Below are 13787 nucleotides of genomic sequence, written 5' to 3' on the forward strand. Positions count from 1 at the left end.
AGTATGGGTAGAAAATTCAAATTAAAAAATGCATATTTATTAATGACGGCTTAAAAACAAAGTGACTATTGGGTGTTTTTTTATTGTTATTCATAACGTTTTAGATCAATGGTTTGTGTTGCATAAGATGGTTCAGTGGTGTTGGAATTAAAAGCACAGTTTGACTTTGAATAGTAAACAAAACATTTATAGGTTTGATTATTTAATAGTGCGCTTATTTTTAAAAAATAGAAAACATTGTAATTTTAACAATATAGCAGTTAGAGCTTTTTAACAGACTTTTTAAATCTACTTGAAATAACAAATATTTTTTGTTTTCATTTGATTTTTATACTTACTTTCCTCTGATAATAACTTCAAGCATTATTTCAGATTACCTTAAGGAAAAATGTGGAATCAGCATTAAGGCAATTAGAAAGAGAAAAAGCACTTCTTCAGCACAAAAATGCAGAATATCAGCGGAAAGCTGATCATGAAGCAGACAAGAAACGAAATTTGGAGAATGATGGTTTGTGGTGTAGAATATTAAATACCAAGAAAATAAATTCAGTGTGTGTTGTGTGTGTGTGTTGTGTTGAAACTTGCCACTGAAATGCTTTTTATCATAGTTAACAGTTTAAAAGATCAACTTGAAGATTTGAAAAAAAGAAATCAGAACTCTCAAATATCCACTGAGAAAGTGAATCAACTCCAGAGACAAGTAGGTTCCTCCCAATTTGTAATAAGGGAATTAAATTTAATATATGACTGCCTATTAACAGTTTTAATTGGCATTGTCACTAAAGGATTTTGCCTCTAATTTGACAGGGAAATCATTAGGAAATATTTTTAGATTTTTGTTTATTTTAAATATTCATTTTGGGGTAGTAAATTGAAGTATTTTCATTATATACACCTGTGTTTGTTTGTTTGTTTGATTTTGAATGGAATAACAGCTGGATGAAACCAATGCTTTGCTGCGAACAGAATCTGATACTGCAGCCCGGTTAAGAAAAACCCAGGCAGAAAGTTCAAAACAGATTCAGCAGCTGGAATCTAACAATAGAGATCTGCAAGATAAAAACTGCCTCCTGGAGACTGCCAAGTTAAAACTTGAAAAGGAGTTTATCAATCTTCAGTCGGTTCTAGAATCTGAAAGGAGGGACCGAACCCATGGATCAGAGATAATCAGCGATTTACAAGGTATTAAAGTAGCAATTGCACTTGAATTCATCTTGATCACTTATAGTTTGGAAATAACTTTATATGATGGATAATGTACTCGAGTAGGACATTTCTGTATATACTACCTTGCTACATAAAGTTAGGGTATTAGAAATACATTAATACAAAATTTTATGAATTAAAGATATACTTTTCAAATAATTCCAAGTATTTTGAGTATCAAACCACCTCCCAAGGTGGTAGAGTGGGTTCCGGCTGAATTAACTATAAAGCAGTATCTCAGCTCTATCAACTATGCCAACAATTATAAAACTTCTCATAAATCACAGCTCCAAAGTATAAGGTGATGTCCACATTTTTTACTTTTAATGTATATATTTTGTGGCTTTATTTTATTATTTTTTTTAATGTTACAATTTTAGGTAGAATATCTGGCCTAGAAGAAGATTTAAAGAATGGCAAAATCTTATTAACAAAAGTAGAGATGGAGAAGAGACAGCTACATGAGAGATTTACTGACTTGGAAAAGGTAAAACGTGTTAAGCTTTGTATTTGTGTAAGAAAATGACAGAGTTCCAAATTGGAAAACTTATTCTAAAATAAGGGAGATCTGTAACTGAAATATTTCTACATACTCGTGGACTCTTATGTTTAGACTTGGTGTAAACTAGGGATGTATATATTTAAGCCTTGCCATAACTGCATAAGCCACCCGTAGTATGCCAGATGCTTGCGAAGGGAGGGACTCCCCTGGAGTATATATAATGAGGATGCTTCTCTCTAGAGATTTAAGGAAAACTCACATTTTCACTTATAACATGTCTTAAAAATAACATGACTTTAGGCATTTAGAATTTTTTTTAAATACTATAAGCTAGGAATAATTTTTAGGCTCTTTGCAGTTACTCTTTTACTTTGTTCATTTATTCATTCATTTATGTATTTAGCATATCATCTGTGATAAAAATATTAGGATGCAGTCTTTGCCTCTAAAAATCTCACGGCCAGATGGGTAATTTCTAAAGAAATAATAAATCACAGAGATACTTCTAATGCAGTGTGGTTAATAGAATGACAGAGGTGTATGGACCTGGGTATATGGGGTAGGTTCACGGGATGTATCCCTAATCTGACAAGACAGTATTAGTTGATAGGGTTAAGGCACATTCTGAGTTGAGGCACACAGCAAAGGCATAGTGGATGGGAGGTAAAAAAGATGTTACTGGTTTACTTAAGTACAAACAGTTGAATATTTCTGGAGTATAGACCATCAGTCAACAAATTTTGATCTTTTAAAGGAAAGACAGTAAATATTTTAGGCTTTGCAGGCTTTATAGTCTCTCTTGGACCTGCTCAGCTCTGCTCTAATACATAAAGGAATGGGCATAACTATGGTTCAGTGATATTTTTCAAAAATAGTGGGCCAGTGTGATCGTCCCGTAAGAGTATGTGAATTCAGTGGCCAAAGTGAGGCTACATAACTAGGCATGAACTAGGTCATGCAAGATTTTGAATATCTGTTAAGAAACTTAGATTCTCTAAGTAATGGACTAGCCAATGAAAGGCTTTAAATCGGGTGATCTTATTAGAGGTATATTTACAGTAGATCACTGTACCATATAGAGAATAGATTTGAGGAGGATAAGACAAGAGGTAGGGAGGAGACTAGTCAGAGGCTTTTTCAGTATTCAAATAGAGACCTAACTAGTGCAGTAGTTAAAAGGATGGAAAATAAGAATGAATCTGAGAAATATTTAGAGGAGGAATGTTTCAGAGTAATTACTAATTGATTATATGTGAGTAGTGCTCAAGAATGAACTCTTGGTTCCCAGTTTGTGACAAGATACATAGTCATGCCATTAATTTAATAAAGAATAAAGGAAAAATACTCTTTTAGAGGAAACAGCGATAAATCCATTTTAGTTCTAAGTTTGAGAAGCCTGTGAGATAAATTAGGATGTCTGCAAAGCATTCTGTTATGGTACTAGAAGCTAGAAATGGTTGAGAGTCATTGATGTAGAAGTAGCTGAAACCTTGCGAATGGGACAGCCCACCTGGGAAGGCATTGTTTAGAGCAGTAGTTTTTCAGGGCAGAATAGATTACTCTGTTGGTGGATTGCTAGTTTGAAAAGATCAGATTTTACTTGGAACACAAAAATATCTACATTTATGAAACAAACTATAGAAAACAAAGAATTAGAAAATTTTTTGAGGATATATAGAAAATAAACTGACTTCAATTATTAAAGATTTTCAATTTAAAACATCTCTTACATGGTAGAGGATAGTGAGATTTTTATTTTGAGGATACAGCAAAGGGAAACATTAGGTATATTTAAAAAGTGTGAGAAATAATGATATAGGAAGAGGAGAAGCATTGTGGCTAAAGAACACTACCTCTAGAGAACACCCAGCATTTAAGGGGGAGCTGGAGGAAAACTTCACAAGTGATGGAAAGGATAAGAGCAGGATGGGAGAGCCAAATGAGTTCAGTGTCAGTCAAGGAAAGAGTTTCACGGGCAACAGTGAGTTCAAATGAGATAAAGACTCAAAAGTGTCGAATTTGTTATTGAGAATATCATTGGTCACTTTATTGAGATTAGTACACATCTCAAGTGCATGAGAAATGTGTACCGTGGGAAGAGAACAGGCAGAGTATGTAATTACTTTTACAAGAAGTTTACAACAAAGAGGGGAGGGAAAGTATTGAACATCCTTAGTAAGTCTATAAAAAAAAATGTAAGTTTTTGAAATTGCAAGCCAGTATTTTTTGTTGATAGCCGCCATTTTAATATTTATAGGAAAAGAACAACATGGAAATAGATATGACATACCAACTAAAAGTTATACAGCAGAGCTTAGAACAAGAAGAAGCAGAACATAAGGCTACAAAAGCACGGCTGGCAGATAAAAATAAGATTTATGAATCCATTGAAGAAGCTAAATCAGAAGCTATGAAAGGTATGCATTTTTATAAGAGAGTTTTCCAGCAGCATTTTATTAAGAATGGATTCTGTATTTGATTCTTTGATTTTGAAAATATTTGGATAATATCTTGTTTTCCAAACTGACTGTTTATAATTCTAAAGGACTCGAAATTCTAAAAGAAATCAATAAAGTATTCTTGCGAAAGACTCATAAAACTCTTCAACAAATTTTATTTCATATTGAAATATATAACATTTATGAATAACAGCAAAAATAGGCTTTTAATTATTGAATGTAATTAAAATTGGAGATTTTTTTGGTTAATACCAATTTAGCTTAAGGCACTAATTCAGGATGATAAAAAATGAAATGAATGCTTTATTTAGAAAAATCAAATTAGAAGAGATGAAGTTAGTGGGCCTTGTTTCCCGTGGCCTAGAAGACAGTTTTAAGATAAGAGTAACACCAGCAGGCACACGGTAGCAGGAAAATAAAAGAAATCTTTATTTAAAAGACATAAGTATCTTGTAGAAACATGAGTAAAGGCGGAATTATTTTACTTCCATTAGAATGGATGTAATATTGCAGTGTGTAGATTTTTTTACTCTACGAAAGAAATAGCTAATTCAAGCATGAAATTGTTGACATTTCAAGTACATTAAGAGGAGTGATGAAAATATTAAATCGAGGATTAAAAATATTTTTAAGGCAGCATCATTTACCATAATTTTTATTAGCACAGTGTCATGTATGTTGCTTTTGTTTGTAAATTCATGATTATGTCCATTTTTGTGGCAATAGAAATGGAAAAGAAGTTGTTGGAAGAAAGGACTTTAAAGCAAAAAGTGGAGAACCTGTTGCTGGAAGCTGAGAAAAGGTGTTCTATTTTAGACTGTGACTTCAAACAGTCACAGCAGAAAATAAATGAACTTCTGAAACAAAAAGATATGCTAAATGAGGATGTAAGTATGTTTACTAATAAATAATAAACTAATGAATTAATAGCAAACTAGATTTATTTGTAAAGATACAATGATGGTTTCAAAATTTAAAATTTTTTCTTATCCACAGCTATTTAATTTTACTGAATTTGGATGATATAGTAAATGAATCATAATTAAAAAATTTTTTAAGTTATTTTTACCATAAAGACCATATTTTATTTTGAAAATATAACATTATCAAAAATACAAAAAATATTTTTCTGTGAAATGAATTAATTGCCTAGGGGCAAAAATCTGTTTTACATCATCATATATACTGCCAGCTTCATTATTAAGAAAAATCAAAATAATTTACTTACATACAAAGTACACAATTTATTTTTTAGGTTAGAAACTTGACATTAAAAATAGAGCAGGAAACTCAGAAGCGCTGCCTTACACAAAATGACTTGAAGATGCAAACTCAGCAAGTTAACACACTAAAAATGTCAGAAAAGCAGTTAAAACAAGAAAATAATCATCTCATGGAAATGAAAATGAGCTTGGAAAAACAGAATGCTGAACTTCGAAAGTAAGTTGAGATAAAATTTTACTAATATGCACAACCGTTCACATGTACATTATCTTAATTTTGGTTTATCTGGGGATTTTTTTTTTTGGACGATTTTATTTTCTTGATCTTGTTTTCTCTTTTTTTCTATGTAAGTCATGTGTCGAGTGCCACTGTCGTGGTTCAAGATTCTGTTTGCTTCTCCAGCAGTTTTTTACTAGTGCCACCTTACTATGGTAAAATGATAGAACAGTGGTGTTGGAGCAGAAGAAAATGTCTAGGATTTTCACCTCACGCGCTGAAGATTCCTGCCCAGCATTGTTTCTCATGCTTACTGTCCATGTGTTTTTCGTTCATTCCTTTAGTGCCATGGACTTGGAAATATTTGACTATTAAGCAAATACCATATAAGTTTTTAATTATTTTTTAGGATATACTCTAATGCTCTATTTACTTAGAAAATAGAAAACCTAGTTAAAATACTTTTAATGTACAGTAAACATACTATTAAAGTTTGTTCCATTAAGTCATTAGTAGTATAATTACTTCTTCCCAGTCATGACCAAAGGTCATACTGGATCCCAGTTGTTTGAAGAGAGGCAGTGTGGTAGAATGGAAAAATACAGGCTTTAGAGCCAGACACATTAAAATGTCAGCCCTAGTTCTACTACTTATTAGCTGACCCACACTGGGCAAAATATTTAACATCTCTGAGCCTTCTGTCATACCTACAAAAAGGGATAGTAATAGCTTTCTTGTCAGGGACCTTGTAAAGGATAACAGTGATTTATGTAACAACATCTAGCACACAATAAATGGTGGGACTGTTACTACTACAGCTGTTACTACTGCTGTGACGCCTACTACTAAAACTATTACTCTACTCTTATTGCTAATTGCCTGTTCTTTACATACCTGTGACAGGTCAGTAAGATTGATACTACCTAGGAAAGGATGGTCAAAAAGATTTTTTTCTTTTTGCTGATCTGTTGCCTTGGGAAAGCCTCTAGATTTTTAAACTGCGAGAGGTTTCAACTTTTAAAACTTGGAACTAGAAACTTATACAATGTTTAGACATCTTCATCTTTGTTTTGTTGTTTTCCCTTGTATGTTAGTTTTATTCTTCTCTTTCATTTTAGGTTAGCTTTTACCATTTAACAGAAAACTTGGTCCTTCAACAAGGACAGATTCTAGAGAGGTGTCTTATAGCTTCATTTATTTGGAGAGACCCTGGTTCGACTCCTCCGGATCCCGGGTTCAGAAAGTGCACCAGGTCGTGGGACGGAACGCACTGACCCAGCTTGGGTTAAGAGCCTAAGCTGTGGGTCCAAGGTTCTAGGAAAACACAGTTTTAAAATCACTTCACTGGATAGATACTCTCTTTTGTGTCTGTTATAACAGTGTTTATATAAATGCAAGAGCTAGTTAAACATCTAGATTGTGTTTCCTCTCCTGTTCTAATTACACTTTGTTTATATCTAATTTATGGTATTTAGTATACACGCCTCTAGTTTTCTTTAGAGGTGCACATGGATCTGTTGTTTCGTAATCCCTCAGTTTCTAACCCCTCCTCTCTAAAGATGTTCACATTTGCTATCTTAGGAGAAGGAAAGACAGGCACATAAATAATTGGAATATAAGGTTTAAAAAAACACATGCAATGAGAATTTACATATGAAGTGCTATGTAGGCTTTCATTTGAAAATGGCCAACATATGTATCTTCCTTCCTAGATTCCAGTAAAACCCTAGTAAAGGAATCTTAAATCTATAAACCCACATCAAGAATTACAGTGGATTGGAGGACAGGAAGTTCCTTCAGTTAATGAGATAGTGCAAGTAGATGGAAACCTTCCGACTAATGCAATAGAGAAAAGGGAGCAACAGTCAGGAGTACGTACGAAGTGGGAAATAGGCGAAGAAAAGGATGCTTCATTATTCAGTGCAGCACCTTGAAAGGCCACAATCTGTTGATTATCCTCTATCTTTGCAGATATGCGTGTAGCCAGGTGCTCTCACCACTCGGGTTCCTGCAGAGCATCCCATCTAAAGAAATGGAGCACACACGCTCTGCGGGTAATTAGAGCGACTGTTATGGGGTCAGCTCTAAGCTTTCCTCCTGGCATTTTGGGACTCCTGCTTAATGCTGGCCTTTTAAGCCTCTCATCTGAAATTGAAGTTTGCCAATTAGAAAAACCCTCCCATATATATATATAGGGATTCAAATTTCTGCCTCCTCTTCTATAAATGAATAAACAAGTGTTGCTAGGCATTTGAGAGAAACCTGCAGTACGAAAGAGAAAACTGTGATAAAGAGGAAAGTGCCCCCACATGAAACATATATCAAGGAATAGAAGAGAACTTAGAAAGAAAGCACAAACAAAAGAAAACCTCGTTGGTAATAATGAATGTTGCTCAAAGATCTTAGGAGACACTACTTCCATTAAACAAGAACCAGATGAAATGCAAAAGGGCTCTCGAAGGTTAAAGATTACAGCCAAATATAAGTTTATTAGAAGAGTTCGAAGAAAAAGTCATATTTTACAAAATGTAGAACAAGAGGTAAGACACACAGAGACCGTGTCAGGAATCTAGCACCAGACAAGTAAGAATTTCAGGGAAACCAAGAGGAAGGAATTATTAAAGAAGGAATAGAAAAGAATTTCCCATAGCTGAAAAGTCTTTAGATTGAAAGGACTCAGCAAAAGTAAATGAAAAAAAAGACCCATATATAGACATGTTCTCATGAAATTTCAAAAACAAAACAGAAAGGATGGGTTAATGTACCAGAGTTCTCGTCTCAAACTGGGGAGGCTGTGGTTTGTGGTCGATGCAATAGGAAATGGAGGTTTAATTATGTCACTTAGGCTGGTGGTACAACTGTGCTGGGGTTGGGTAGAGGTCAGGGCGGGGATGGTAAGAGCTAAATTCTCACGTCTGGCAGCAGAGAGTTGGTAAATAATATTTAAAATTTATGTCAAGAAATAAGCTGAGATGTGGAGGTAAGTACCAAAAGAACAAAGCAGAAACGAAGCAAGTGATTTCCGCTAGGGGAGTAGGATTAGCGGGTAGAGAGGTGTGGGTAAGGAGACTTCTACCTTTCATTACAGTTTCTTCTATGTTATTCTGTACTATTTAATTGCAACCATGTGCATATTTTGTGGTTACTTTCTGAAGAATACTTTTCTTAAATACCTAATAAATGTTAGGTTTTTAAAGTTACAGAGGAATTAATGATAACTCTTCAAGAAGATCATGATATTAATATCATACTGGGGTTTACTGCAAGTGGGCTTAGCTGGTGGTGGTGAGACAATTTTAAAACTTGACCTTTCAGATGTTATTAATTAGCAACTTTCACCTTTTTGACATAGAGAAATAAGAATCATCATTTTTTAATAATACACTAGTTGATAATAAAACACAGAAATAACAGGTAAGTGACATTGAGTGATAACTTCCTTTTTATCTAGAGGTTTAAGGGCTAGTGAGTAAACAAAGTGACCAAATTATATTAAATGATAATAATAATAAAAGTCCTAAATAATATACAAATCAAAGATAGTGTGATTAAATCATTTGATCTCTTTGAGCCTTCTTTGCTATATACATTTTTTAAATATCCAAGTGGTATTGAAATATTTTCTCATTATAAAATACTTAGAATTATATTTACAAAATACAGAGGAAACAATGTAAGTTCCCTTTTATGAATGCAGACATATTTTACCTCTCCGGAAGTAACATATCATAACAGTTGGTTATTTTATCTTTCCAGACCTTTTTCTATGCCTGTGCCTGTACATCTGTACAACGTATATAGCCTTTCGAAAAACTGTAATTTGGGTTTTTTTTTTTTTTAATCTTAGAATTACTTCAACCTAATGTCTTAAATGGAGTGTTAGGCTCACTTTTATTTCTATTTTTTGTTATTTCTTTATTGAAGATTAACATACCTACAGAAAAAGTACACAAATGATAAGTGTAGAACTCACTGAGTTTCTGCAAAGTGTAAAAATCTTTGCAGTTACCATTCTCATTTAGATGTAAAACCCTGTACTCCTTAACCTCACCTCAAGCCCTTGCCCAGTCATTTCTTCACTCATTCTAAGGTAGACAATTTTAAGTGCTCTTTTAATTCTTCTACTCATTTGGCATAAATGGCTGATTACAGTGCACTTGTAATTTAACGTTATGTAATTTAATGTCATTGGTTAATATAGCACTATTTGATCTCAGGATCCCTTTATACTCTTAAAAATTATTAAGGGACTCAAGGAGTTTTCGTTTGTACACGTTACGGCTAATGATATTTTTGTGTTAGAAATTAGAACTGAGAAAATTCTGAAATACAAAAATGTGAAACATATTTCATTAGCTGTTGGAGTGATGGCATGATATGTCATATAGCCTCAAGAAAAGTCGATATACACTAGTGAGACAATGAGAATTTTTTAAAAAGTAGTGATGGCTTATTTAGTATTAGGAAAATAATCTGACTTTGTGGATTCTGTGGAAAGGTCCCAGGGACTCTCAGGGGTTCCCCAGGCCACATTTTAAGAGTTGCTGATTTAATATGTCTATTACTTATTTAAACATTTGATCCATTATTACCACAGAGAACGTCAAGATGCAGATGGGCAAATGAAAGAGCTCCAAGATCAGCTTGAAGCGGAACAGTATTTCTCAGTAAGTTCCAGACATATTAATTTGAAAATGTTGTATTTGTAGAATTAAAAAAAAATTGCTTCAGGACCAGGAGAATGATTCTTGTCTTTATAATAGATTATTATAGTAAAAACCAAGCAGTTTTGGAAAGAATGTTTTGTACCACACGACCCATATGAAAAAGAACAGCTTAGCAATAGACTGTTGATGGTTCAACAGAAATCTGTTATCATTGTTAGAAAAATGTTCTAAGCACATGCACATAACCCCATGAAATTGACTAAATGCATCACTCTTTGCGAAAGAATATATTTGGATAATGAAAAAAATAAAATTGTCATTTTAACATTTGTACTTTTTTGAGTTCAGTTTTAAAATATGAAATAGTAACTGTTACCTCTTTCATTGATTCAAGCCAACAAAATTTTGTTGCCTCTTTATTCTACCAATCTGTCATTTAATGAGAAATCTCACTGTGATATTCAGTTGAAAATCACACTTCTAATGATTAGCTGAACTTTTATTACTTAATTGGTTGGTTACAAGAAAAATCAAAAAGCTCATTAAACTGTTAATTTGCTCAGAGGCTCAATATTACTCAGTGTTACAGACATTTGTATGTACTTTTTGTCTGGATAAATTTTGAATGTAGAAATATTCTCAATGATGACAATCTATTTTTCTGTTATATTTTGCTGTGTAGACCCTCTATAAAACACAGGTTAGGGAACTTAAAGAAGAATGTGAAGAAAAGACCAAACTTTGTAAAGAATTACAGCAGAAGAAACAGGAATTACAGGATGAAAGGTAAGGACAAGATCCTTCTCTCTTGTTCGTAGCCACGTACCCTGCCCCTAGAACAGTGCCTGCTGTACTTCAGATAAAAATTTGTTGAAGTGAATTAGACAAGAACTTTCATTTCACAGTAAAAACTGAACAATAAAATGATGTGTCTCTAAAATATAGGGACTCCTTGGCTGCTCAACTGGAGATCACCTTGACCAAAGCAGATTCTGAGCAGCTGGCTCGTTCAATTGCTGAAGAACAATATTCTGATTTGGAAAAAGAGAAAATCATGAAAGAGCTGGAGATCAAAGAGATGATGGCTAGGCACAAACAAGAACTCACTGAAAAAGATGCTACGATTGCATCTGTAAGTAGAATTTTCACTTCTTTATTATAATTAAATTACTGCATCATAAATTTTCCTTAGAAGCAGTAGGAGAGTAACATATATCTAAATGAAAAATTGTCTACGCTGGCTACAAGATTTTTGATCCAGTTACCCTACAGCTTCTCTGCATTGTTTGGCAGAGAGAGGCTCAAAAAGAACCACTGCCAATGATTAATTCAGAGGAAAAGGATTAAAGTGAAAAGGAAATACCAAAAGCAGAACAATTTAAGCCATTTTTTTCTTGTTAAAGTTTAGTTCAAAAGAATCTTGAAACAACCATGAAGATAGTTATACGCAGGTTGAAAAAAGTTTGCAATTAAAATTTCAAAGACAGGTAAAATATCAAGTAGTTGAGTTTGCCTTATCAGTTACCCAGAGCTATTAAAATGCTACGGTAATTAAAAGCCGTGGTATTAGAAAAGGGATATTTAATCCTGTTCAGTGGAAACCAGTAGGGAGGCCAGAAATAGATTTGTGCACTTACAGGAACTTGGTGTATGACAGAAGCAGCAATATATCAGTCACTGGGAAAGGTTACAGATTTTATAAATAGCTTTGGAATAACTATATTTTTATGTAGAATGCAGTGAAATTAGATTCTTACCTTTTACCACATAAAAAAGTTAATTCTAGCTATCTTAAGGACCCAAATATGAAAAGTGAAAATTTTTAACTATTAGAACAAAATCCCAAACTTATGTGGAACTCCTACAATTCAATAAGAAAAAGTTAAACAATACAGAAGAAAAATTGGCCAAAAGAGAAAACCTAAAAATATAAGCAGATGCTAAACCTCACTCCTCTTTAAGAAAATGCTACATAAAATAACTTTGAAATTCCATTTTATTATACCCATCCCATGGCAAAAATTCAGTATCTTGACTCATTGCAAATGTTTGAAGGGTGTCTGGAAAATGACATTCTTATTACTGCTATGGGGAGTAAGAGTTAGTATGGCATCGCATGGTATAGTAAATAGTATGGCAATTTTCAGTATATGTAAAATATTCATATTATCCAGAGAAAGTCCACATTAAGATAAATATGCTAGAGAAATTTGGGCACAATACTCATAGCAGCATAAATGTTTGTAATAGCAACAATTCAAATGTCTTATCAATAGACGATTGAGTGGATAAATGAAATGTGGTAGAAGATGGGACTGTATCATTTTAAATGAATTAATTAGGTCTTTGCATATATGAGCAACTTAATTCTTAATATAATATTGAGTGAAAGCAATTATAGAAAGATAAATACAGCATGATGCTATTTATGGACAATTTAAAATCACATAAAACTGCACTATATATTGTTTCATATGTGTGCAATGAAAGTAAACAACCATGGATGGAAAGGATGAACGCAAAATTCAAAGTAAAAATTCCTTCAAGAAGGAAGAGTAGAAATAATATTTGGAGAGAATACAAAAGGATGTTAACTTCTTTAGTAAAATTTTATTTATCTGTTTGAAAATAATGTTCTGAAAGAAATACTGCAGTTTTAAATTTTGTTTATCTGCATGATGGAATGCAAAGCTTTGTTACAGTATTTGCTTTTTTTAGTTTATTAAATGTTTTTCTTACCAAAAATACTGCTAAGGAATTTTGAGAGAAGAGCAGTTTCGGCTTCCCGAGGCGCATGTGAAGTCTGCCTTCAAGAGCGATGTACAGTTAAGGTAGCACAGAGGCAAGAAGGGCGGAGATAGGTGTACTTAGAAAGACAAGAGTGTTAGCAACATTCTAGGGTATTTTCATTTTGAATTATCGCTTTATAACTTAAATTTGTAAATTGGGAGATGACATTTATTCCACTTTAATTTCTTAGCTTGAAGAAACTAATAGGACACTAACTAGTGATGTTGCCAATCTTGCAAATGAGAAAGAAGAACTAAATAACAAATTGAAAGATGCGCAAGAACGTATGTATTAACAAAGAAGGAAATTTATCTTAAGTATACCTAATGGTTGTCACTGGCTGTAGTTGCCAATATCATTTTGACATTTTTCCATTTTTCAGAGCTGTCGAGGTTGAAAGATGAAGAGATTAGTGCAGCGGCTATTAAAGCACAATTTGAGAAGCAGCTGTTAACAGAGAGAACACTCAAAACTCAAGTACGTATAATAAACTCTAAATATAATTTTTAGTTTATCTCTTACATTTTACTTCTAGCATTACAGATTGGCAATAGTAATCATTGAAGATACCAGTGTGAACAATCACAATTATCTAATATATGCCACGTTGAGAAAAGCTAGATTTGATTAACATTGTCCAGTTCAGTGTTTGTTAAAGTTTTTCTTACGTTTTTCCTATGGAATCACATTTTCTCCTAATTATCGTAATCTGATGTTTTCTGC

General features: G+C 33.2%; 1 protein-coding gene across 1 annotated transcript in view; it reads left to right on the forward strand.

Moving 5' to 3' along the window:
* ROCK2 (Rho associated coiled-coil containing protein kinase 2) overlaps positions 1-13787 on the forward strand; it is a 105648-nt gene that overhangs the window by 76693 nt on the left and 15168 nt on the right. The window contains exons 14-25 of the mRNA XM_039887844.1: positions 373-508; positions 609-700; positions 936-1182; positions 1587-1693; positions 3966-4125; positions 4894-5054; positions 5423-5607; positions 10205-10274; positions 10957-11060; positions 11220-11406; positions 13255-13348; positions 13447-13541. Coding sequence (XP_039743778.1) covers positions 373-508; positions 609-700; positions 936-1182; positions 1587-1693; positions 3966-4125; positions 4894-5054; positions 5423-5607; positions 10205-10274; positions 10957-11060; positions 11220-11406; positions 13255-13348; positions 13447-13541 — 1638 coding nt within the window. The remainder of the gene's footprint in view (positions 1-372; positions 509-608; positions 701-935; positions 1183-1586; positions 1694-3965; positions 4126-4893; positions 5055-5422; positions 5608-10204; positions 10275-10956; positions 11061-11219; positions 11407-13254; positions 13349-13446; positions 13542-13787) is intronic.

The sequence above is a fragment of the Pteropus medius genome, unplaced genomic scaffold (assembly GCF_902729225.1).
Source record: "Pteropus medius unplaced genomic scaffold, Ma_sr-lr_union100, whole genome shotgun sequence".
Classification (NCBI taxonomy): domain Eukaryota; kingdom Metazoa; phylum Chordata; class Mammalia; order Chiroptera; family Pteropodidae; genus Pteropus; species Pteropus medius.